Genomic DNA, 23,866 nt, shown 5'->3' on the forward strand with positions numbered 1-23,866 from the left:
CTGATTTTATTTAATATCTTTAGTGTGATTAGGAAAAAAAGAAAAAAGAAAAAAAAAGAAAGAAGAAGGAAGATTAGAAACATACTGATGGCATTTGCAGATGATTCTTCCCTGGGAAATGTTCCCATCCTTCGCTGGGGACATCATGTTATACGGACATATAATATGAAAGGACTGAAGGAGCCTAGGGAGATGTTAGAAACAAAAACACAAGATTGATCTGGGAAAAACAGAAAGTGAAGAAGCTGGAGGAAGGAAGGAAAGCCCAGAACAAGGTTATTCAACTGGGATGATGAATCACATTGTCCACCTCATGGTGCATACCTTAACAATGGACAGAAAATACTCCCTAAAACTTGTTGTCCAGAAAATAATTTTATGCTGTATGACTAAAGAAATACTCTGCTTTACTGATGTGGTGAACAGCAGGAGGGCCATTTAAGCAAGGAAAAAAATGTACTAATTGAGAAGTACAAACTAAGGAATCTTATATATTAGCTTTACATTTTTATTTGAAAGACATGGGTAAGAGAAGGGCAGGGAGGATGGATGTGAATTTTCACAGTAATATCCCATGCCAATGAATGTAAATACAAAATCTGCATTGCTACTATATAAAAGAAGAAGGAGAAGAAGAACCCTAAAAAGAAAAGAAAAAAAAACAACAACAACAACAACAACAACAACAACAAAAACAGTAAATCATGTGAGATAAGTAGTGAGTTTCCATCTTAAGCAAAGAGAGAGATGGTGATGATCAGAAGAAGGCACTGAGGGACTAGCTATTTGCTCCCTTGACTAATTTAGTAGTTCATCTCTGAGTAAGCATTTCAATAGTCTGCTGAGCCCTTCCAGTGCCATGCTGAGTCATTCTGAGAAAGATGTTGCTGATGACCATAAAAAGAGCTAGATTCAACTCAGCTAATCAGAGATGTCAGTATGCAGATTTCTACTCACTGATGGCTATATAAACTGTCCTTTCTAGGCAATACAGGGAAGCAATCATTTCTAGGGTGACTCAACTCCTCATAGCAGGGTAAAACAGGATATCTGTAACATAAGGATGTGACAGAGACAGAACATTCATGGCTAAAAGGGATGTAATGACTAAATGGATGAATAAAAGCAGCAACTAAAATTAGTAAGAGAAAGTTTTAATATTGGAAAAATTGGGAGTAGGGATGACCCTCAATGAAAGCAATGAAAAGGCCATCCAAGAACAGATAAAACATTAGAGAAAGAAAAATCAACCCTCCACTGTTGGAGCTATTTTACTGGGTATAAAATGCACAACCTGGGTAACTGTCATCATGATTTGATGGAAGGTCTGCTGTGCTGGGCTCTAGTTGCCCCTACTCTAGCATGGATGTCATCTTCAGCAGAGGCCAAATAAGAGGTGAGGTGCTACCTAACAGGCACAAAGGGGTGAAAGCACCAACCTTTGAGATGAGGCAAATCTCAAAGCTCATTCAGATCTCCTCAGGACTCTTAGTCCTCTACTCCAATTAAGAAGAAAACAACTCTTTCAGTTGAGTTGCCCGTCTAGCCCTGTTATTTTGTGCAATTCATAAATGGATAGTGTCATGAAAACTGGTACTACATTTTCCAGCAAATTTACTGCTCATTAAAATTATGTATTTGAGCAAGTGGAAATGGTAGAGTTCAAGTTTGTTTTCTTTCTCTCATGATTCATCTATAAGTACACAAACAAATTAAGCAGTCACAGGACTATCAGAGCTACCAGATGCAGTGATGTGGAAGAATTTCTTAGTTTGGGCTAGCAGAGAAACAAATTGCAAAAACAGGTCACGAGAAGAAGAAATCAAATAAATAAATAAATAAATAAAAATTCCCAGCTGACAGGAGGTTGCAAAATGCAAAAGGATACTTTTTTAAAAATGAACATTATCTGACACATCCTATGTTGTACCACAAAGCTTTAAACAATTGTGACAACAGGCTTTGCTTTGTTAAAAAGAACTTGTCCCTGACTCTTCTCTCAAGTACTCCTGGAGTAACTACTGAAGTTGATACCGTTATATTCCAGCCACATATCCTTCAGACTCCAGCCCTTTGACTCTGCTATATACATGGATGTAGAGTAAGGAAACCAGTCCTTTTCTGAAGAGAAAAATGAAGTGCATGATGTGGAAAAGAAATGAGATGTAGCAAGAATGAATTTTAAAGAAATGATTAGCAGAAAGAAACTAACCTTGACAGAAACTTGTGAGTGTAGACTATTTAAAGGTATAATGCTTCCATGTTCTTCTTTCATTCAATCACTTTGAGAAGGATTTTTATCATGGAGGTGGATACTGGAGGTGATCTTTTTTCCTGGTGCTGGATTCAAACACTCAGTGAAAGTCTCAGTTGCACTGAGTTGAGTCCCACAACACATTTTCTCCTGGTGCCAACACAAAATCTTGGCTCCACAAACAAGAAAAAGGACCGTCCTCCTTTATGTCCCTGTGGTAATCTAAGTTTGGTCCAACTTGTATGTCATCACACTGCTGGCTGAGAGGCAGCCATGCTGTTTCCACACCTCATCACATGCCTCTCAGGCTATGTGAGATGAGGAACAAGCAGTTTATGACTTATTTTCCATGCTGTCTGAGTATAGTTGACTAGGAATAAAGATGAATGGAGACAAGTAACAGCTATACATCTGGGGAGAAGTGGATATCACAGAGGCACAGCTTACGGTGCTCCTTCCCCCCTTCACTCTTGGCATGTGGAGTCCTTGTAGTGCAGCACCTCCCTTTCACTGCACCAATGGCTGAAGTGAGACATGCATATTTTCTACTTTTAAGAACACTTAGCAACCCTTTGAGCAATTCATGAAGCCACTGAACAGCCTAAAAAAATCTGTCCCTTTGCAAAGGGACACCTGTATGTGCCACTTGCTCTTTGACTCTTTCTAACCTGGCTCATGATTTGCAGGAGTTTCTCATAGCAATACTGCTATGCAATTTGGTTTTGACCAATAGCATGCAGCTGGATTTGGAATGGAAACATACCTTGCAACTGCATGACCTTCATGATCACACATTTGTTTTCTCTTGGGCTAGGACTTGATCTTCTCAGCTTTGTGGCATGACAGCAAGAGAGACAACACTGTGCACACAGATGACAAGAGGCAGAGGTGGACTAGGAATGAAAGTGACAGAGAAAGGAAGAGGCAAATGTAGAGAGAATAAATTTGATATTGACTCAATGAGTTGCACGCAAAAGTAAAGAAAGAAACAAAAATCATGTAGTCAGTTGCAATGGTGGCAGTTTCTAAGTCTCTACCCTCCTTTCCCTATATATACAGAACTCTGTGAGATCAGTAAAAGTAATGTGTGCACATAAAGATGGGAGGATTTGAAAGTGAAGAGATTTACCTAGCATTCATTTAGATAACTAATTCAAAGAAAGACATTATAGTATACAAAGAATAATACCCATTGTGAAACTTGGAAAACATTTGCTGTGGAAAAAAAGAAAGGAGAAGATGTTTACCTATGCATTTCTGGAGCTGTTGACTTGCAAACAAGAAACAAAAGAGCATTATACTACATTAGTAAATTTAGGCTACCAGATGTTTTATGACAGATTGTAGTGCGGTTATGGGTTGTCTCATGAAAAGTAGTCCACAATGTTCTATTTAGAAGTGATGGTAAGGAATGGTCTATTTTGACAAATAAAATAATAATGTGCATGTCTTGTACGAATACACTGGATTTGTTGTTTTTCAATAAAAGTTGAAAAAGCTAAAGGCATTCTTATTTCCTGTTGAAGAGTAATCATTTTGGAAGACAGATTTTTTTAAATAAAATTGAATAATATTTTTTACAAGACCAAAAAAATATGGAAGGAACAATAGCTAAAAAGAAAACACTTACAATTTTTGGAGTTCAATTATTTTTAAAGTCATTAGAGACAGAATGATATGTAAAAGATCCTGAGACTCACATCTTTAGTAGAGAAATGGCAGGCACATTTTCTATCTGAGTCTTGAAACAGCACCACAGAGTCTTTGGTGCTCTATCACCAGTAACCTGACCATACATAGAGACATCTAGGAATTGCAATTGCCCAGTGAGGAGAAGCTGCATTCCTGCCTTTGGCAATGCTTGTCAGTCATGCCACAACAGTGATGAACAATGTGGTCAGCTGAGTGTAATGGTTAGTTGAAGACTTTCTAGAATAGTGAAACAAGATGCCTTGACAAGAGTTTATTCTGAAGACAAAAGAGTTCTGCAGTCTAGATCATAGATTAGGACCAGATGGGTAATATCTTATCAGCTGTTAACTATTTAGCTGGTATAATTGAGCAGTCTTCTGCCAACCATTAGACATGCAGATGTCCAGTTTATGAGTTCTTTCCACAGCTTTCTACTTCCCAAAAAATAAGTCCAAGATATTGGGTTTTCTCATTGGCATTTAGTTACTCAGAACAATTTTAAGAACTCAGAGCAATCGGGTTTTTAATTTCTGTTTGAGATGGCTGCAAACTGTACTTTTTCTACCACAGGGAAAAAAAAAAAAAAAAAAAAAAAAAAAAAAAGATACTTCTGAAACCAGAGCAAAGCATTTATCAAAACAACAGGAGTTTTGGTGAAGTTTCTTTCTCAGGAAAAAAAAGCAAACAGAAAAAATGACAACCTTGATATTTGACATTTGCTTTGCATCTGTATTGAAACAGAGAAAAGTAAGGATTTTCAGAAGAGAAAATTCAACTTCTGATAACATAAAATTGTAATCAACAATGCAGCTGGGAGATGCTGTCAAGCTATGGAGTTGGGGGACAGAGAAAAATGTGGGCAAGCAACACCCAAGTGGAGTTTCAATTAGGTTTGTTTAACAGAAAAAGATGCAAATTCAGGAAAAAATAGACAATGTATCTTCTGCTGAAAATGATAAGGTTTAAGCTTGCCAGTTTTAATTGCAATACAATGTCTACTGATGACTCTTTACCCAGCTAAATGTAGATGATAACTATAGGAAATATATATTGAAAGCATGGAAAGATCAATAAAACTAGAAGACCTGACTGGTGATTGAATTCACCTCAACCCTGGTATTTATTGATAGGCTTGACTATATGAGTAATAATTCTTCAGATTTTCCAGTAGTAGTCACTTCATCTCTAAAACCCCTCTTCCAAATTTGCAGATCACTGATTCCCTGGATATGCAAGCCCTAATTTGTCTCCAAGTCAACTTCCACAGCAGCTTATTCAAGGCCCATGATGGTAAAGTACAGGGCCATTTGTCTCCAGCTTCTCTTGCAAAGCCCTACCATGGGCCTCAAGTGGTGTGAAGAGCCAATATAAGGCTACTGAGTAATATTAACTTTAAGAGAATAACTGCTCTTGTAAGCTAAAGTGCAGCAAGGCACTGAAGTGCCCCCACATGTTAGAATTTCATGATCAGAGAAAAAGACACTTCAGTGCTTGAAAGAAGATAAACTTTCAAACGACACTTCATTGAGGGAAGAAAGGGAACCTGTCACACTTGGTTTGTCATTCCTCCTCCTCCCCTGAAGGCAGTTGCCAAAATAGCATAACTGAAAGCATATTGTATGTTGAATCATGTTTGATTCAGCGAAGATTACATCTACTAAGCTTATTGCATCCTTGTAGTATGGAGCTTATGCTTTTACCCATCTGCAGAAAATGCTTTGTGCTCCATAGGTGGATTTTTTTCTTTGCTTTCGCATTGTATTCCATGTACATGTAGATGCATCTGGGAACATTCTCTGCTATTGTCTTACCAGGGGTGTATGGATATGCATGATATGTTCTGTCACGTGATTTCTTCCTGCTTTAAAAACCATCTTTATATAAACAGTATTGAATAAAGATTTAAAGAATCATCCAATGAAACATTCTGCTTGGTTTAACAACAGAGGTAAGAGCCACTGTCTTATTAGAGAAGGAAGAAATATTTGAAAGCAGAGCATTTCTCATCTGTATAGAAGAGGGATCAGAACTGAACCTTATTTTCTAAGAAGCCAAGAAAACAAATCATGTAAGAATTCAGACCTCTGACCATCTCTGAAGGGGAAAGCTAATGGAAACAGCACCTCGCTGGGGACATTACTGCATATCATCACCTAACAGTGACCCTGAGGGAAATGAAACTGAAGAGAAATGGTGCTGCATGCGAGGGAGGTGGAACTGTTCTCATTTCTGAATCTGCAGCGGAATAGTCTAATTGGATACACAGCATAGCCAAATGAATAAATACCAGATGAAACAAAAATATTTTCAAGCTTTGTAAAGGAATGACATGCAGACTGAGAGGAAGGCAAAGTTCTGCATTTCTAGCCATTTTGTGTAAATGCAGAATACATAATGATTTAATCAGAAACAGAAAATTTAGAGAAGCCCATCAATTCAAAGGGCTGTATGTTCAGCAGAGCGTTATGCCTTGCAAGAAACAGGCCGTGGAGAGCTGAGCACCCACAATTCATTGAAAATTTCCTACAGAAGCCACATTTCTTAGAGGTACAAATTTCAAAAACGTTTCAGACACCTTATTATTATTATTTATTTCTGAAAGTGGTTGGTCATGGTAATTCACAGCGTTCCTAGGCATGAAGACCCTGCAGCCTGCATGGTACTGCTGGTACTCTGAGTGTTATGTAGAAAGGTGTTCACCTGTGATGCTTGTACCTGGACACAAGCAGTGTCCCACTGTCTCTAGCACCAAAGTCACTTCTTGCAAGTATGCTGGCAGTGCTGGTCAGCTGCTGAAAATATCACAGGAGGAAGAAGGAGAAAAATGACTGTGGGATTGGAAGATAGATTAGGAGAGCTATGGCTGGCATCCTCATACTGGGAGGGGTGACAAGTGGCTGGGGAGCTGGAGGTGGAATGGGCAGACTGGTACAAAGTCAGTCCTAGCAGCCACCACCACAGTCAGCAGCTCTGGCCAGGGCTGACACCAACTCCAGCTGCCAGCAGGAGTTGGCAGCTATGGTTGCTGCAGAAAGCAGTACCCAAAGCAAGATCTGTTTGGAAACCCCTGCTTCATGCAATATGTATTTCCATTTAATGTTTCCAGGCTACATTCAGGACAGAGCTTTTTTTTTACTGAAAAGCACCAAAATGCAATAATGAAAAGCAAGTACTCCTTGATAGATTTTGCAGTGCAAGCTTTAAAGGCTGTAAGTACCAGAGACTCTTCCCACTGAATTTAAATGCAATCCTTATTTCTCATGCTGGGAGAGCCCTGGGCCACAGGTGGCAAAGTGGCAGGACAGACCCCTGCCTGCAGGTGATGGCAGCATGTACACACTCCTGAGCACATCCTGCAGCCCTGTTTGCAACCCCATCAGGAAAAACTGCAGAGATGCTGGGTCACCCAAATGTTTTTCTTTTTCTCTTTTTTTTTTTCTCTCTTTTTTTTTTTTTTTTTGTTAACCTGCTCTCCATCTGGTGCAAGTAAGGGGCCACTGGAGGTTTCATTTGTCTGCAGCATTGAGCTCCTCTGGCTGCACAGGTACTTTTCACCAGAAACCCTGCCTCTTTGCTGTGACAGCAGCCTGTAGTAGCCATGCTGCCAGAGAGGTCCATGCAGACAGTAGGCAGATCTGCCTCCGTTCATTAGTCAGAACATGATGTGGACCCACCTGTTTCCCATATGACTGTGAGCCAGATCTCTGCTTCTTATCCCATCCCAAAATGGTGCATGTAATACTTCTTCCTCTCACCCTAAGCCCATTAACAATCCTGGAGTGCTTTGAGATCCTACAGAGAAGATGGGATAGAAGTGTAAAGTTTAATCATCAGTAAAGCTTGTCTCTCACAAGTGGACAAATCTGTGATCCTCTCCCTGCCTTCTGGTGACCTGTCCCTGGGAACCTGGAGCTGGCACCCCGTGGAGCAGCAGAGCCGGCACAGCAAGTATATATGTTGGTAGCAAAGTGGCTTTTCTCCCTAGGCCTGTGTTAAGTGCCCACTGAATGAGTTTGACTCCACAAACTCAAGGACAGCCAGCTCAGGTTGCTTCCTCCAATACTAATACGTAAACAAGTTACTCACTTGTTTTTTTCATTTAATGTTATTCAAAGACAGTAAAATGCTGTAGAGTATTCATTCTGGTTCCAGTTGTGGAAACGAAGCATGTATAATTACCCATGTGGGTAGCAGTCCATCTCATATCCTTCCTTATGCCAGCGAAGGATATTATCTCATTATATCAGTTTAGCAGTCTTCTTTCCCTGGAATTTGAAATAAGCAAAGCACATAAAGGAATGATGAAACAACTAATTATAAGGGACATTATTTTAAAAACTGCACAGTAGTCAAAATCCATTAATGGACTATTTTACATCATTAAACTACTTCCAAGAAAGTATCTAGGCTTTTTCAGCATAAACATTTCTACATTGAAAATGTAACTTGAACCTAACTCTATGGTTAGCTATTTTTTGAATGAGTATAATATGTGCTTTCATTTATGACAGGGCAAAGATGAGTGAAATTTTTAACTTCATTATGTCTATCATCCAAAGTAATTTAGAAGATAGTCCAGCTACATGGAGACTCTTCTGCACTAGAATGCTAATAATGATTAATGTCTGGGGAAACAGAAAATAAAGCTGCTAGCAAGGACTTGCCTTAGCACATGTTTTAGGATTTTTATTTGAATAGAAAGTACTATTCTAATTCAAAGTTAAGATACTTCTGGACCTTCAGAAACTTCTTGGGTGCATTTTTTAGTTACAATACAAATAGGCTTTGTTTTTGTCTCTAATTTTTTGGTCCTTCAACCCAAGTGAACCTCGAGCTGAACTTCATTCTTTCCTTCTTGTTTATCAACTCCAGAAAAAAAAGTTTCTGCAAGGTTGAGCCTGTCTTTTATTATATACGTGAAACATTTTGGTCAGAACTCAGTTTTAAGTGGAACTCTACTGCCAACCCTGTAGTATTATGGGAGACAAAGAATCCTGCGCTATGGGTTATTAATACATCCAAAGGGAAGAGAGACCGGTGCCAACAACAACAGAGGAAGGTGGTGTTGAAGTGAATGAGCAGAATATACTGTTTTTATACCACACTTTGAAAGATACAGTACTGCAGGGTAGTCCGGTTGATGGAGCCTGATCTAAGCCCAGTCTTGGCTTCCAGGATGTTCTATCTGACCCCATTATCTTACAGGCAATGAAAGCTGTTGTCAGAGTAGTCAGATTCCTTCTGTGGGGCAGGTATCACAGCCCAAGATGATCTTCCTTGCCATCTATACCCTGCACACCTTCCATGTATGTAATGTACATCTTCCTGTACAAGGAAGGTCTGAGACCGTGCTTGTAACAGGAAACTCTTGAGAGGGTGGTACCTAGGAGCTGAACTAGTGGAAGCTAGTAACTGAACTGAACTCCTTCCTGGCAAGAGAAATGCACCTGTTACATCAGTACTCTGGGCCATATATATGTCAGAAGCTAGTTAGCAAAATGCAGGCCTGGAAACAATGCTTCAGAATGTACAGCTTTGTTAATGGGTTTGGTAGCAGGACCAATAAAGTTCATTGTTGGGTTTCACTACAAATGACTCCCTTTGTGCTCAGCTTTTTACATCAGCTTTTAACTAGATCTACCAGTTGTACTAGCCAGACTGAGGGCATGATCTTCCCAGGAGACTCTGGTTCCCATGAAGTGAAAAGGAGACTTCTGAAACATCCCTAGAATTGCCCTTGGGCTTCTGAAATGTTCCTCTTTCCAAAGGAAACCTTCTGTGTCCTCTCTCCTGAGGAAAGAAAGGAAGAAAATCAAGGCCAAGAAAGTTGTAGTTTCTTTACTTTTAAGATTCAGGGGTGATGTTGACTTTAAGGCTCATGTGAGAAATAAATCCACCTGCTATTTACAGTAGGCAGCTTGGTCAGTCTGGCCCTACCAGACCTCAGCTCACCAACCCATCTCAGCTCTACCTCTGAGGCCTTCATCCCCCAGTGCCATGGCAGATGCCGTTCCTGGACTGTGAGGAGAGCATGGGGCAGCCAGGCTGTCCCTGCAGAAGGGGAACAGAGCTCAGCCCTACAGACTGCATCCATGGGAACCATGGGCTCAAGGGAAGGAAGCAGACAGGGAAGAGGGACTGTCACTCCCAACAGGCAGGATTTGAGTGAGATCATTTGTGTATGTGACCATGAATTGGCAAGAGCACAATTTGAAACTGTTGACTATGCTTTTCAAAAGTGAACACTTGGAGCAGGCACAAATTTTCAAACAGCTCCTCTTGATCGAGGCTAATCACAGATACTTCCCGAGAGGGGGAATAATCCTGCTTAAAGGCCAAGCTACCTCTACGGGTTGAAGAGGAGCTGCAGCAATTTTCAAAGAAGCCAATCCTTCCCTCTAGACCTGGAGCAACGCACAGATGAAACAGCAGAGTGCCAAAGACCCACCCAACACATCAACCTCCTACGAGGAAGACTGAGAAAAATCCCGTCCTGTTTCTTGCTTTCTTTATCTCATCTTGGCTCGCTGTCTCTTCAGGGAGAATTTCGACAACAAAAGGTCGGCAGGGACAGGCGGGTGCAAGCCCCGCTTCCCGGGCCGGGGCTGCACTTCCCCCGGCTGCCAGCGGAGGCTGCTGTGGGACACCTCCTCCCGGAGGCCTGCGGGGGTCCGGACCCGACACGGAGCTCCCGGGACACGGCTGGAAGCCTCCTGACCTCCGCCGGAGCCTGGGGAGCACGAGTGCGGTGTCCCACCTTGCAGCGATTGCTCTCGCAGAATAAATAAATAATAACAAAAAAGCCCAGCCGAGGGCACAACGGGGCAGCCAGCAATTTCTGCTGAGTTACAGCCTTTGGAGGAACTCAGGCCAAGCTGCAGGCGGGGCAGCAGAGGGGACAATGAGGGGAGACCTCGGTGCCTGAGAAGCCTGGCAGCCGAGCTGCGGGTAGATGAGCCGCGGAGCCCCGCGGCTGGGGGGCCCTGCCCGGTACCTTGCGGCCAAGAGGAAGGGCCGGGGCCGCTCGCAGCCCTCCTGTAACTTGCCCTCGAGTTTTGCTGGGAAAACAAAAGCAAAGCAAACAATTCCCTTCCCCCAGCCCGAAAATAAAGCTCGGGCACCACCCGGGCTGGTCGAAAGGGCTCCATTGTCGTTTTTAAATGAGATATCTTTGCAACCGCTCGCCCCTCCCCGAGCCAGCGGGGAGCCGCCCGTATCCCTGGAAGCGAGAGGTAATGGGGAACAAAAGGCAAACTCCGAAGTGACATTGAAAATAAAAGGGAGCTTTGGTTACCCCCAGGGAAAGGTCGAGGGGGAAAGGTCGCCTTCCCGCCAGCGCACGTACTCCCGGCGGGCGCGGGGGAGCGCCCCGGCCCCAGTCCCAACCCCAGTCCCGGCCCTAAGAGCCCTGCGTTGAGCCCCCGGCCCGCAGAGAGCTCGGGGCAAGCAGCGGCTCCCCCATCCTCTGACCGGGGCTGCCCGGGGGAGAGGGAAGGCTTCGGAAGCAAAGCCAGGGCACCTAGGGATCCCATTCCCCAGTGGGGCCCCGTGCCCGGGGAGGGCAGGGCAGGGTGCCAGGCCAGCCACTTGCAAGCCGAGTTCCTTTTGGAAACATTTGCAGGCGACAGGACTGAGGACGAGATATGTGTGCGTAAATACATGCTCCCGCATACCCGCTCCCAGAGGCATGCAACCCCCAGTATGTGTGTGTGTGTGCATAACTGGGTGTATATACACAAGCACGTAACTCCCGAGTTATCTAATATAAATTACTGATAGCTGTATCTAAAAACTGATAAATAGTTCAATCCTGGTAAGATTTTGTTTGCAAGTATGTAGCGATAAGAAGTGTTTACGTATGTATTTGTACCTATATAATTCATGCCTATATTTTTAAGTATCAAAAGTACAACTTTCTCCAAATTTTCTCAGCAACCACCTCCGCCGAAATCCCCTCCTGACTCGGCCGTATCAAAGCGGCTTTGGGGCCACACCGAGTCCTGCATGCACGCAGTGACAGTGTGGCGACAGTAACAATCTACGGACATTAAGGGACTCAGACGTGGACTATCAGTAGGGTCAGCTCGCTAACTGAGAACTATAGCGGTGCCAGGGCAGCTCGCGGTTCAGACGTGGCTCGGGTGCTGCTGCCGCCGCCCGCCCATTCCCACTGTTCCCACTACGGACAAGAGCACCCGCGCCCCCCCCGGAGCAGCAGCGGAGCGGCGCCGGGCCGAGGCGGCTCCAAAAACCCTGCCCTGGCACCTGGCACCTGGCCCCTCCCTGGCCCTCTTGGCCGGGAACGGCCCGGCGGAGGAAAAGCCGGGGGGTCGGAGGATTAGGGCAGAAGGCTTCGGCCCTCCGCCAGGAATTGGGAAAGGAGGGGCGAGGGCTGCGAGGAGCCCGCTCTGCCCTCGCACGGAGCCCTGCCAGTGGGGCCGAAGGGGACCGACTGGTCACGGAGGGGCCCCGAGGAAGCCTGCGTGCGAGATGCTCCACGCCCTGGGCAGCTGGAGGAGCAACTGTGCGTGCGCTGCGGAGGGGTGAGGATTTTCGGCTGGGGCTTTGGCTGGTTCACTTGCTTACTTAGATTCCCACGCCAGGGGACGAGGTCGCGACCGGTACATGGCGGATTTGCCCCCAGCCTAATGAAATAAGCAAGGAGGGGGGTAGTTGTCCCGATGAGCCCAACGGGCAGTTTTTCCCCCCACCCGCGCTCTGTGCCGAGGGGGTGCTTGCAGGGAGGGTGCCAGTGTAGGACCCTGCCTCACACGCCCGAGCATGTGCTGCACAGGCAGGGAGCGGTTCCCGGCGCCCTGCCCGGGGCCGGCAATGACAGCGACACAGGTCCGCCCCACGCAGCGGCTGCAGAAACGTCCCCTCCGCTCCCTCCTTCCCGGAGTGGGCTCTGGGCAGGATGCTGTGGGAGCACGCTTCGTTTGCGGGGACACGGCACGACACCGTGCATCAGGGCCCGAGTTTCTCTGTCGGATGGAAGGGAGATGAATGGAAGGGGGCGTCGGGTGTCTCTCCCCTCGTCCAGGCGTAGGGCTTTGGGAGGAGATTTTAAATCTGTCTCTGGGTGCGTTAGGCTGGTGCTGATAACCGGGATGGAAGAGAGAGTTCCTCCCCAGCTCTCCCCGTGCCCACTTGAAGGCTTTCCCAGCAGGGGCTGAACCCTCCGCAAAGCCCCTGAGTCCCGCTCCAGGGACACGCAGCGCCGGGTCACGCGTGTCGCAGTGGCACCCCATGGGATCACGGGGGCCTCGTCCCCTCGTGTTAGGAACCAGTGCCTGAGAAGTGAGACTGGTGTCGAGGAAGGCTTCGCCCCCACGTCGCCTGGGCCCCTGCCCTCTGCCCCCCGAGCCTGGCTGCCCTGGGGGGGGTCGGCACCTGCCTGGTGCGGGGCCGTGAGCTCTGCCTGCGGGGGAAAGGTGCAGGGCCGCCACCGCCCGCCGAAGGGGCTCGGAGGAGGGGGATAGAGGCTCGGGGCAAGGAGCTGAGCTGGGCGCCCGAGCGGGCAGAAATGACCCCCCCTTTTCCATCCCCCGCCCGGCGAAATGGGTGGCAAGTCCCGCTGCAGCCCTTCCGCGGCTCTGGCTGGACGAGCACATTTGATTCCCGTTGGGGAGGCACAGCGGCTCGCATAAAAAAGACATTGTTGTCTTTGGAGAGCCCTGCGCGCACTTTCAAAAGCTGATCCTTGAGTTCCCAGCCCCCGCAATCCAGTTGATGAGGAAACGCGCTGCGGTCTTGGTGGCACCGTTTCCATTGGGATTGGCACCATTTGATTGACAAAGTCTCCCATTCTTCCACCTCTCGAGTGTTATCAAACGGATTGTGTGGGGTCAGAAGCTATTGAAGGGACGTCCGTGTAGCCGCATTCTGCAAACACGGGGTGAAGACCGTGCCTTTCTCATGAAAATGCTTCCACCAGGCAAAACGCATCTCATCTTCCCTGCTCTCCTCCTTTAGCATTTCCTTTTAACTCGAGCGTTTTACTAAGCAGCATCACCAGGTAAACGAGCACATCACCAAAGGCAGCCTAGGCAGGACCCTGTCGGGTCGGCCACCCCCCGAGGGGAGCGGGAGACAGCTCTGGAGATCGAAACTTGGGTGGAGGGTTGCAAGGAAAAGGGTGAGCGGTCGGGGCAGAGCAACAGCAAGGAAGCTTTCTCACCGTTTTCCGCGGCTTGACTTGCCCTGGCAAAGTTAATTTTGGGGCGGGAAAGAAGGACCAGGGGCTGACCCGCTTCTCTTCCACCGGATCTATCCAGAGGGGCTAAAAAGTGCTGCTGGGACCCTGAGGGGTGTAGCTGTGCTCGTTTGCGCGCCGATGTCCTTACAAATAACCGATCAGCCCTGCCAAGAGACTTTCACCCCGCTGCCCAGCCAAGGCGGAATGAAGAGCTCTCGCTTTAACTCCCCTTTACAAGCCCCCGCGCAGAGCCAAGGCAGGACTCCCTCGGGTTAATCTCCTTGAACAGGCTTTCGGAGCCGATTTAAGCAGCGCTCCTTAGAGCGGGGGAATCAATAGAGCCGGCGGTGAAAGCAGCGGCCGCCGCCGCGTCCCAGGAAGACGCAGGGTGGGCGGTGGGCACCGGGCACCCAGCGCTGCCCGCCCCCGGCCCCGGCCGCCCCCTAGCTCCATCCCCGCAGAGCAACAACCGTTGCCCCTGCCCCACGCTACCCTCGCCAGCCCACATCTCTGACTTAAATCCACCTCAGCCTTTTGGAGGATCCTTTTTTTTTTTTTTTTTTTTTTTTTTTTACCCTCCATCCACCCCTTCATTTTTTTTTAAGGCTAATAAAAGAGGCACGAAGCTGATGTGTGAGAAATCAGGGGCAAGCATAAACAAAAACAAACAAACAAACAGGCAAGGTCGAGTGTCTCTGTAAGAGCAAAACAGCATACCTCTCTGAAAAACACGCGCAGAAAGAGGGGAGAAAAGGCGGGGTGGTGGTGGTGGATGGAGAAGAAATGCTCCAGGGATCTGGGAAGGTAAGATCTAAAGATCTGGAAAGAAAATGGGACGTGGTAAACGCAGCTGTCTTTGTAGCCCCAAATCGCCCTTCCGTGCCCTTGGTGGCCCAGCGGACCCACACCAAGCCCACTTCGGGGCACTCGGGCCAGAGGGAGCTGGTGCCGAGGCAGCTGAGATGATGTAGGAGAGATGAAGGCCTGATTGAAGGAAAGTCCCCCCGATTATATTTGTGTGGAAAAGCTCACCTCTTGCAGAGCTCTAAAGTGTAATCAAGGCTGAGGCTTACACTTGAAGGATGTTAAATCTCATACGGGAACCTACTTTCTCCTAAACGGTTTCTTGCCTACTGAATGAGAGCCTCCCAATTGAAGCAAAATGATCCTTATGTACTAATATCAAGCACAGTCACAAAGCGACCGGCTATTTATGCTGCCACTTTAGACAAAGATATTTAGTTATTCCCGGGTAGCAAGTGCACTTTTGCATTTTTAAGCACAAACCAGCCGAGCACAAACATATTTACAAGTGCAATTACTAAATAGTTACTTGACACTTCAAAGTCACTGGGTTAACTGTACCTTCGCTGTAATTTTCTTAATATTCAGGTAATCGCTTTATGAAATGAGTTTCCCAGGACCGTAGGCCGGGGTATTGAACACTCAGTGGAGGTTTCTCGTTCCCCCCCGGGAACACCCCGAAATATAAGCTTTGAAGATGCTGGACAACTTGGGAGATTTCTTCAAAGACCCGTGTGACATTAGCTGCTGGCTGCATGTACATGTGTGTGGCTATGAATGGGCTCGCTTTTGTTTTCACACCGGATTCGAGAACAGATCCGAAAGTGCCAGAAATTGCAGTTTATTCGAAGCGGCGGGGAATTCATTGGCAAGGTGGTGTAGCAGATGACCTGAGAGGTTTTCTCCATCCAGCTCCCGCGCTATATAAATAACCTTAGAAAGCAGCTTCAGGTTCAGAGGGACCACGAGAGCCTGTGACAGTCTTTGCCTTCGAGAATACCGGGCGACATTTTGCGCTAACCTATTTTTCAGCAGTGTGTCGCTCCAGACAATTAAATTACTGCTCGTTTTTGCAAACTTGCATCTTCCGCCTCTCTCTGAGGTTTAAAAAAAAAAAAAAAAAAAAAAAAAAAAAAAAAAAAAGCCCTAGGTGAACGGAACTTGTGGTTTTAGGGAGAGAAACAATCCTCTCACTGGGGGTCTTGCACTGGGGGTCTTGGAAGACATAGGCAAGGCTCCCGAGCTGCTAAATCCCAAGTGCTGCTCAAACCCCAGCCAGCCGAGGAGCCTGGCACTCGGTGCGGGCTGTGTGGGGCGCCGGGAGCGGTGGCCCTGCCCCGGGAGCCGGCCCCCGGAGAGCCGCGCTCCGGCTGCGGAGCTCCTCCGAGCAAACTTGGTGGGGGAGAGAGGAACTCGGTCCTTCTGCTCACCGGCATCCAGCCCCGTCTCCCCAGCTCTCACAAAGGCTGGGCTGACAGCCTTGCCACCCGGGAGCTGATTTGAAATCCTTTCACCCAGTCAAATGGGGGTCTTTTCGCATTCATTGCCTTCGATTCCCCGTCCGCAATATTGCCACCCCCGAGAAAAATAAAATGAGTTCTGCTCACGGGGTCTCTCTATCTTTCCCTCGCCCTGCCGCTCTCTCTCTCTCTCTCTCTCTCTCTTTTTTAAAGACATAAAAAAAAATCCTGACAAGTAAAACTTAAAGGTGTTTACCTTGTCATCAGCATGTAAGCTAATTATCTTGGGCAAGATGTAGGCTTCTATTGTCTTGTTGCTTTAGTGCCTATGCCCCGCCTCTGGTGGCAGCCTAAAACCTGGCGTCTGGCTAAAACAAACGAAAGGCAGCCCTGAGCCTCCACTCAATCCAATTAAGGCGGACTTCGTCCACTCGGTTACGTGTACATCCAACAAGATCGGCGTTAAGGCAACACCAGAATATTTGGCAAAAAAAAAAAAAAAAAAAAAAAAAAAAAAAAAAAAGATTTGCCTCCCCTTCCTTTTTTTTTTTTTTTTTTTTTTTCCCCAGCCGCCGAATCATGTCGATGAGCCCAAAGCATACGACTCCTTTCTCAGTGTCTGACATCTTGAGTCCTTTGGAGGAAAGCTACAAGAAAGTGGGCATGGAGGGCAGTAACTTGGGGGCTCCCTTGTCAGCCTACAGACAGTCTCAGGTTTCTCAGCCGGCCATGCAGCAGCACCCCATGGGCCACAACGGAACAGTGACTGCCGCCTACCATATGACAGCGGCAGGGGTCCCCCAGCTCTCCCATGCTACGATGGGGGGCTACTGCAATGGGAACCTGGGCAACATGAGTGAGCTCCCGCCTTACCAGGACACCATGCGGAACAGCGCTTCGGCGACAGGATGGTACGGCACCAACCCGGACCCCCGCTTCTCCTCAAGTAAGTGAGCCCGGGGCTGGGTGGCCGGCGGGGGGTGCCTGCGCCCCTCGCCCCTCCGCACCGCGGGCGCCGGGGGCTCCGTGGCAGGGCGAAAGTGGGTCCGGATCCCAGCCGCCCCCCCCCTCCCCATTCCTCCCTCTGCCCCCGGATCGTGCCCCGTCCCTTCTCCACCGGGCGGCTTTGCCGCAGCCCCCCGGGGCTGCTTGCGGGAGGAGGCAGCTGGGGACCCCCGCGCTGCCGGGGCGCCGGAGCCCGGGGCTCGCCGTCCAGTGAGGGGGGGGAAAGGGGGGCGGCGGCTGCACGGCCGGGGGGGCCCGGAGGGATCCGGCTCTGCCCGTGCCCCTGGGCGCCGCCCGACAGCGGGAGGGCGAGAGGGAGCCGGAGGAGCAGGAGCCGCAGCCCCGGGGGCGCGGGGTGGCGAGCGGGCGGCCCGGCCCCGGCGGAGCCCCCGGCCGCGGCGGGCTGTCACATCCAGGCGCCCCCCAGGGGGGTCGGCCCGGGCAGGGCGAGGGGCGGGAGGGAGCCTTTATTCGGCGGGGCAGGGCCGGCCGGGAGCCGGTCCCGATCCGGCGCGGGGCGCTGGGTGGGAGCGGGGGCGCCCCGGGACCCCCGGCGGGGCCGGGCTGGGTGGCGGGGGCCGGGCCGGGGGTGAGGGGCTGCGGGGCTGGGGGGCTGCGGGATCGCGGGGGAACCGAGCCGAGCCGAGCCGAGCTGCTGAAAGCGTGCCGCCTTCTCCCTTGCAGTCTCCCGCTTCATGGCGCCGTCCTCGGGCATGAACATGGGCGGCATGGGCAGCCTCAGCTCCCTCGGGGACGTGAGCAAGAGCATGGCCCCGCTCCAGAGCACGCCGCGGAGGAAACGGAGGGTCCTTTTTTCCCAGGCCCAGGTTTACGAGCTGGAGAGACGTTTCAAGCAGCAGAAATACCTCTCCGCCCCTGAGAGGGAACACTTAGCCAGCATGATACACCTCACCCCGACTCAGGTCAAAATCTGGTTCCAGAACCACCGCTACAAGATGAAACGCCAGGCCAAAGACAAGGCTGCGCAGCAGCAGATGCAACAGGAGAACGGCTCTTGCCAGCAGCAGCAGTCTCCCAGAAGGGTGGCAGTGCCAGTGCTTGTAAAGGATGGCAAGCCCTGCCAAGCAGGCTCCAACACACCCACAGCAGCGATCCAGAGCCATCAGCAGCAGGCAGCTACAACAATCACAGTGGCTACCAATGGCAACAGCCTCGGACAGCATCAGAGCCACCAGACAAACAGTGCGGGGCAGTCTCCTGACATGGGACAGCACTCGGCCAGCCCTTCCTCTCTGCAGAGTCAAGTCTCCAGTTTGTCTCACCTAAACTCTTCTACTTCTGACTATGGCACTGCCATGTCTTGCTCCACCTTGCTATACGGTAGGACCTGGTGAAAGGATTAAACAAAGCAAAACAAAAAAAAAAAAAGGAAAAAAAAAAAGAAAGCAGATTTTCCCAGTCACGCAAATCTCTGTCCTGTCCAAACTGCTGGGTGTTTTTCTTTTCTTTCTTTTTTCTTTCTTTTTAAAAGCTTTTTTTTTTTTTTTTCATTTTACTGAGTGGTTCTCTGAGGACCCATAAGAGAGAAAGGGAGAGAGAGTGACTTTATTTTTTGGTTTCGATTTTGTTGTTGCTGTTTTTGGGTCTTTCTTTTTTTTTTTTCTTTTTTTTTTCTTTTTTTTTTTCCAAGGTTATTGTATGGGGTGTTAAAAAATTCTGACTAATAACCACGGAGCAGTCTGCAGAAAGGGGACCATCATTAGGCATGGTCTGAAGGCTTGGATTTCAGATGTACACTTTGCCAGCGTCTAGGACTTGCATGTAAATATAGAGATTTTGGGGGATGGGGTGGTTTTCCCCAAAAAAACATTCGCGTCACCCAGACACAAGAAGCAGCTTCCCCCCTCCCCCCGGTCTCCTCTCCCAGCCCCGCCGCCAGGGCCAGCGGATGGAGATGTGGAGTCATCAAAGGCTTGGCTTTTATTTTCCTCCTTACGTTTGATGTGAACCTGTAGCTGTATAATGCTGTCAAAAGTTGGACTAAACCCATAGTTTTTAGTAGCCTGTATATTTTGTTGTAAAAAGAAAAAAAAATACAATCAACCAAACCAACCCCCACCTTTTTTATGGACACTGATCGCCCCGTCGTAAATCCTCTGGCAGTTTGTTATTTGCGCACGCCGCCTTTTCCTGTTGTAACTTATGTAGATATTTGGCTTAAATATAGTTCCTAAGAAGCTTCTAATAAATTATACACGTTACGAATATTCTTTTTTTTTTTTCTTCCCCTTTGGTTCCCCCTCTTGACCATTCCTTCCCCGCATATCGTTATTTTTTTTTTTTTTTTTTTTTTTAATTTTATTTTTCTGCTTGATGGAAAAACAAACCGGGATGCTGCCAAACCCGAAAAGCCCCTGCCCCTCCGGGGCCTCGGACCCCGCTCCCAGAGGGGAGCTGGAACCAGGGAGTTAACGGGCTACAAGATCTGTCCTCAGCATGCAAAAGGGACACGAGAAAACGCATGGGATTCACAGCCTCGAGAGCGAAGGGATCGAGGCCAAATTCATTAGCGTGATCGGGGGGCGGGGGGCACCTCGGGTACTTTTTGCTCGAGAAAGCAAAGTAATCCAGGAGGAGAAATTCAAATGCCAAAGGCACGGAGGAGAAAGAAGGTAAAAGTCTAATGCCACTAGAAACAAATTAACGAAGAACCTGCTGACAGTATAGAACATGCGGCCGTTTTAAAGAGCGTCCAGTTTTAATACCTTGTGAAAAAGAACAAAAAAAAATAATTTCTACAAGGTTTTCCTATGTACTTGTATTTTAAGGAAAGTACAGCCACCTTATTTATAATCAAAATAAAAAGATAGTTTATTGTGTACGAAAAGTAGTTTGAATTAACTTTCTTTATAAGGATGCATTTAATTTTCTACACGTACACACCTCCGCAAGCATACACACAACCTTGCAGTTTCTCCTGCAAACGTCAACCTTGTTACCCAGGCAAGAAGTTAGGTGCAGACTGCATCTCAGTTTAACGCAAGTTGTGTTTTTTTTCTTCCTTTTCTTTTTTTTTTTTTCTCGCTCTTTATTATTTCTGTATCTCTTTCTGTGTTTTGTTCCCTTTGTTTTTCCTTTTATTTTTTTCCTTTTTTTTTTTTTTTTTTCTCTGTACCGATTTAGGAAGCTTGTAAAGAAGCAGATGAAGAAAGCGTGTGTGCGCGCACGTGTGTGTGTGTGTGTGTGCGTGTGTGCGCCTAGCTGAGAAACCGAGGTGCGTTTGTTAGTAAGGTAAATATTATGGGTACTGCAAGACAGTTAGGTATTAACTTTGCTGTAAATATATAAAGCATATCAAGTTAAGCAGCTTGTATTGGACAACACAGAACTACATGTAATTCTCTATCTCTCGGGTCCAAAATATCCCTTTTGTGAGTGTAACAAAATAAGAAGCCCCCTATCCTAAAGGCTCTCCTAGCATGTTTTCCTTCACATCTGCTGCTCGGTTTCGTTTTTCCTTCAGATCCCCTCAGTTAAACTACGGAAGCGAATCACAGTCATTGAAAGACCTCTGAATTACAGAGGTATTATGAAATGCTCATATTTTTGAAGAGAAAGAAAGCAGATTGCCCGGAATGAAAACAAACCAACCTCTAGTTTAAGTAGCAGCTTTCGAAAGCTCCAGCCTTTTATTTATACAAGATAACCGGTGTTACTTGGGCACCAAGTGCTGGTTTGGATGGAGAAAAAGGGAAATAGTCAGAATTTAAAAAAAAAAAAAAAAAAGATTATCGGATTCTTTCTGCACCCCCCTCCTTTATTTCTAACTAGAGAATATCACGTGCGTTAACAGGAATTTCGAGACCTTTCATTCTTTATACTGCCTCCTGCTTTATACAGGGACAATTTCAACTAACCCAAAGCATATTCCTTTTTCTTTCTTTCTCCTTCTTCTCCTTTTTTTTTCTTTTTTCTTTTTTTTTTTTCTTTTTTTTTTTTTTTTCATTTTCCTCTAAGAACATAATCGTTTCGGGTATATAACATCATGTTAAACTTGGCACGGAGGGGTCTGGAGCTTAGTGCAGTTATTTCTGATGCAAGGAGAAAGTGTTGGGAATTCCTGGTGCGTGTCACAGCGCTGCCAGCTCCCGGCACAGGGAGCAAGGGCCGGGTGAACTCTACGAATTTTTAAATTCAGGTTAGTTTATCACGGAGTTAATATACAAAACCGAGGTAGAAAGTGCTGTGGTTACGTCGACATTTCCCCTTTAGATATAATTAATACTTGCATCCTTTCAAACTGAAGAACGTTTAAAACTAAGGAGCACCGAAAGGCATTAAAACAGCCGAAAAATACTATTTTGCCCCCCCTTCCCCGAAAATATATATATATATATAATATATATATATATTGGAGTTAGCATGTTTGATAGACATCCAGCCAGTGACTTTTCATTATAGACCTCGGGGGAAATAAATGAATTTTATTGTGTCTCGACAACCTCATAAACACATATTTGGTGGTGGGTGTAATTACTGTAATGGATTATTATGTACACTGACTTATCTTTCTTAAACTAGATTTAGTTTCGATTAAATAAACTCGTTTCCACTTTGTCTGATGTCGGCTTAGTTTAAAGTCTGTTTACTTGTTCCACAGAAAGGTGAATTCATCTCTTTATTAAGCACTAGAGACCGAGCAAACACAGTTCAAACTGTATTTACATATCAATCAGGAGAAATGCAAACAAACTGCTCTTTAACAATTTTATAGAAGTTTTTTATGACATTGTGTTATTGCTTTTATCATAAAATTCTTTGTACGAGCCAGTTATGCCTTGATTAGGATGAAGATTTTTTTTTTTTAATGCAATTTAATCTCTGCTCTCCCTGGAGAATACTCCCGAGAAGTTAGTCACTGTGTAGCTTTCCTAAATTAAAACACGTGCCTCCGTCTAAACGCTTGCTCCTTCCAATATGCTGATTTTCAGCCCTCTCGGTAATCAATGCAGAGCTTGGATAATAGGATGGCGGGAGGGCATGGTTCAAATCTGAAATGATGGAAGAAATGCACGTTACGCGATATAACTCTTTTAGCGACACGAGACCGCGGGCACCCGTATTTTGGGAGGTAAAGGGATGCGGTGACGAATGGCTATTCCCTTCCACCCCCCACTCCCTGGCACTGTCTGCAAACGTGGGAGAATCGCGGAGGACATTTTTTTCCTGCCACAAATAGGAGTTCATGCTTGAGTGCCATGAAGTGTGCACGGAGTGGCACAGCAGGTAGTGGGGAGAAAAAAAAAAAAAAAGAGGGAAAAAAAAAAAAAACAAAACAACAAACAACAAAACAACAACAACCAACTCGCCACCCACCACCAGCACCACCGCAACAACTGCAACAATAGCAGAAGGCTTCTTCATATTTGCTGTTTCATACCCGAGCGTGGGAGGGGGGGCTTTGTGTCCTCATTGCTGGGAGGCTCCGGGACAGCGCTCGGAGGAGCCGGGCTGGGGCCTGGGGAAGGCTGGAGCAGCTCCGGGCCCTTCCCATCCCACGGGAAAAGAAATGGGAGCTCAGCTAAAAGTTTAGCCTTGCCCGCATGGCAGTTCAAAAGGCAGCGCGCTGCCCTAAGACAGTGCTCAAAGTGCAGGTCCCAAACACTGTAATCTGAGCCAGCCCCGAGATGACACAGGGACAAGTTGCCACGGGGGGAGAAAAAAGTATTTTAGCAGTTTTGTGGCAGAGCGCAGGTACAGGGGCCTCGCTGGGAAGGCAGCCCCGGCCCAACTGGTGACGGCTGCTTTTACAAAGGGGACCCAGAGGTAAAGGCTGAGTGACTTCTGAAGAATTGCACTCCTTTCATGGCCGTGTCGGGAGCAAAGCTGAGAAATTTTTTTTTTTTCTGCCTGACTCTCATGAGCCCCTTCAGGGAAGAAAAAAAAAAAAAAAAAGGAAAAAAAAAAGGAAAAAATCTCCAAACCCTAAGTAAATGGCAATACTGTTTATATGTATCACATGTGTATAGAGATCTGTCCCAGTACGGCTGTTGCTATGAGGTAGAGAGATTACCTTATCTGACAAAGGGGTGAATGATACGAATGACTTTTTTTTCCTTTTTTTTTTTTTTTTTTTTTTTTTTTCTGGCTGCAAGCACGTTAGGGAGCAGGTAAGGTCAAAGTTTTCTATATCCTATGTCTTTCTCTCGAAGGCTTCTGGTCATCTATATAAGACGGCGAATAAGACATGTTGATGTAAAAAGAAAGTGAAATTCGTTTTGATGTTTAAAACGATTTACTGTACAGAAAAAAATCCTGGGAAACTTAGAGATGAAAACGCTAATTATGACATTTAATCTTCGATTTAAAGGTTTTTGGTAGGGGGAGGGGGGAAGAGGGAATTTGATATATATATATATATATTTTTTTTTTTTACAATGACAGAGACCTTAAATAGCGAAGATATTTACAAATGGACGAATGCATTACCTA

At 46.7% G+C, this 23,866-nt stretch overlaps 1 protein-coding gene across 1 annotated transcript; it reads left to right on the plus strand.

The window, feature by feature from the left end:
• The first annotated feature begins 12,306 nt into the window (after positions 1 to 12,306).
• NKX2-1 (NK2 homeobox 1) lies at positions 12,307 to 19,106 on the plus strand. Its single transcript, XM_068683314.1, has 3 exons — positions 12,307 to 12,489; positions 16,978 to 17,354; positions 18,098 to 19,106. The coding sequence occupies exons 1-3, from the start codon at positions 12,437 to 12,439 to the stop codon at positions 18,766 to 18,768; spliced, it is 1,101 nt and encodes a 366-aa protein (XP_068539415.1). The 5' UTR covers positions 12,307 to 12,436; the 3' UTR covers positions 18,769 to 19,106.
• Positions 19,107 to 23,866: the final 4,760 nt, after the last annotated feature.

This window comes from Anas acuta, chromosome 5, assembly GCF_963932015.1.
Source record: "Anas acuta chromosome 5, bAnaAcu1.1, whole genome shotgun sequence".
NCBI lineage: Eukaryota > Metazoa > Chordata > Aves > Anseriformes > Anatidae > Anas > Anas acuta.

Bases quoted from the DNA above. Each gene is read 5' to 3' on its own strand.
- NKX2-1 (XM_068683314.1), top strand. From the start codon at position 12,437: ATGCTCCACGCCCTGGGCAGCTGGAGGAGCAACTGTGCGTGCGCTGCG. The intron at 12,490-16,977 runs GTGAGGATTTTC...TTTTTTCCCCAG, and splicing joins TGTGCGTGCGCTGCGGAGGG to CCGCCGAATCATGTCGATGA. The intron at 17,355-18,097 runs GTAAGTGAGCCC...TCTCCCTTGCAG, and splicing joins GGACCCCCGCTTCTCCTCAA to TCTCCCGCTTCATGGCGCCG.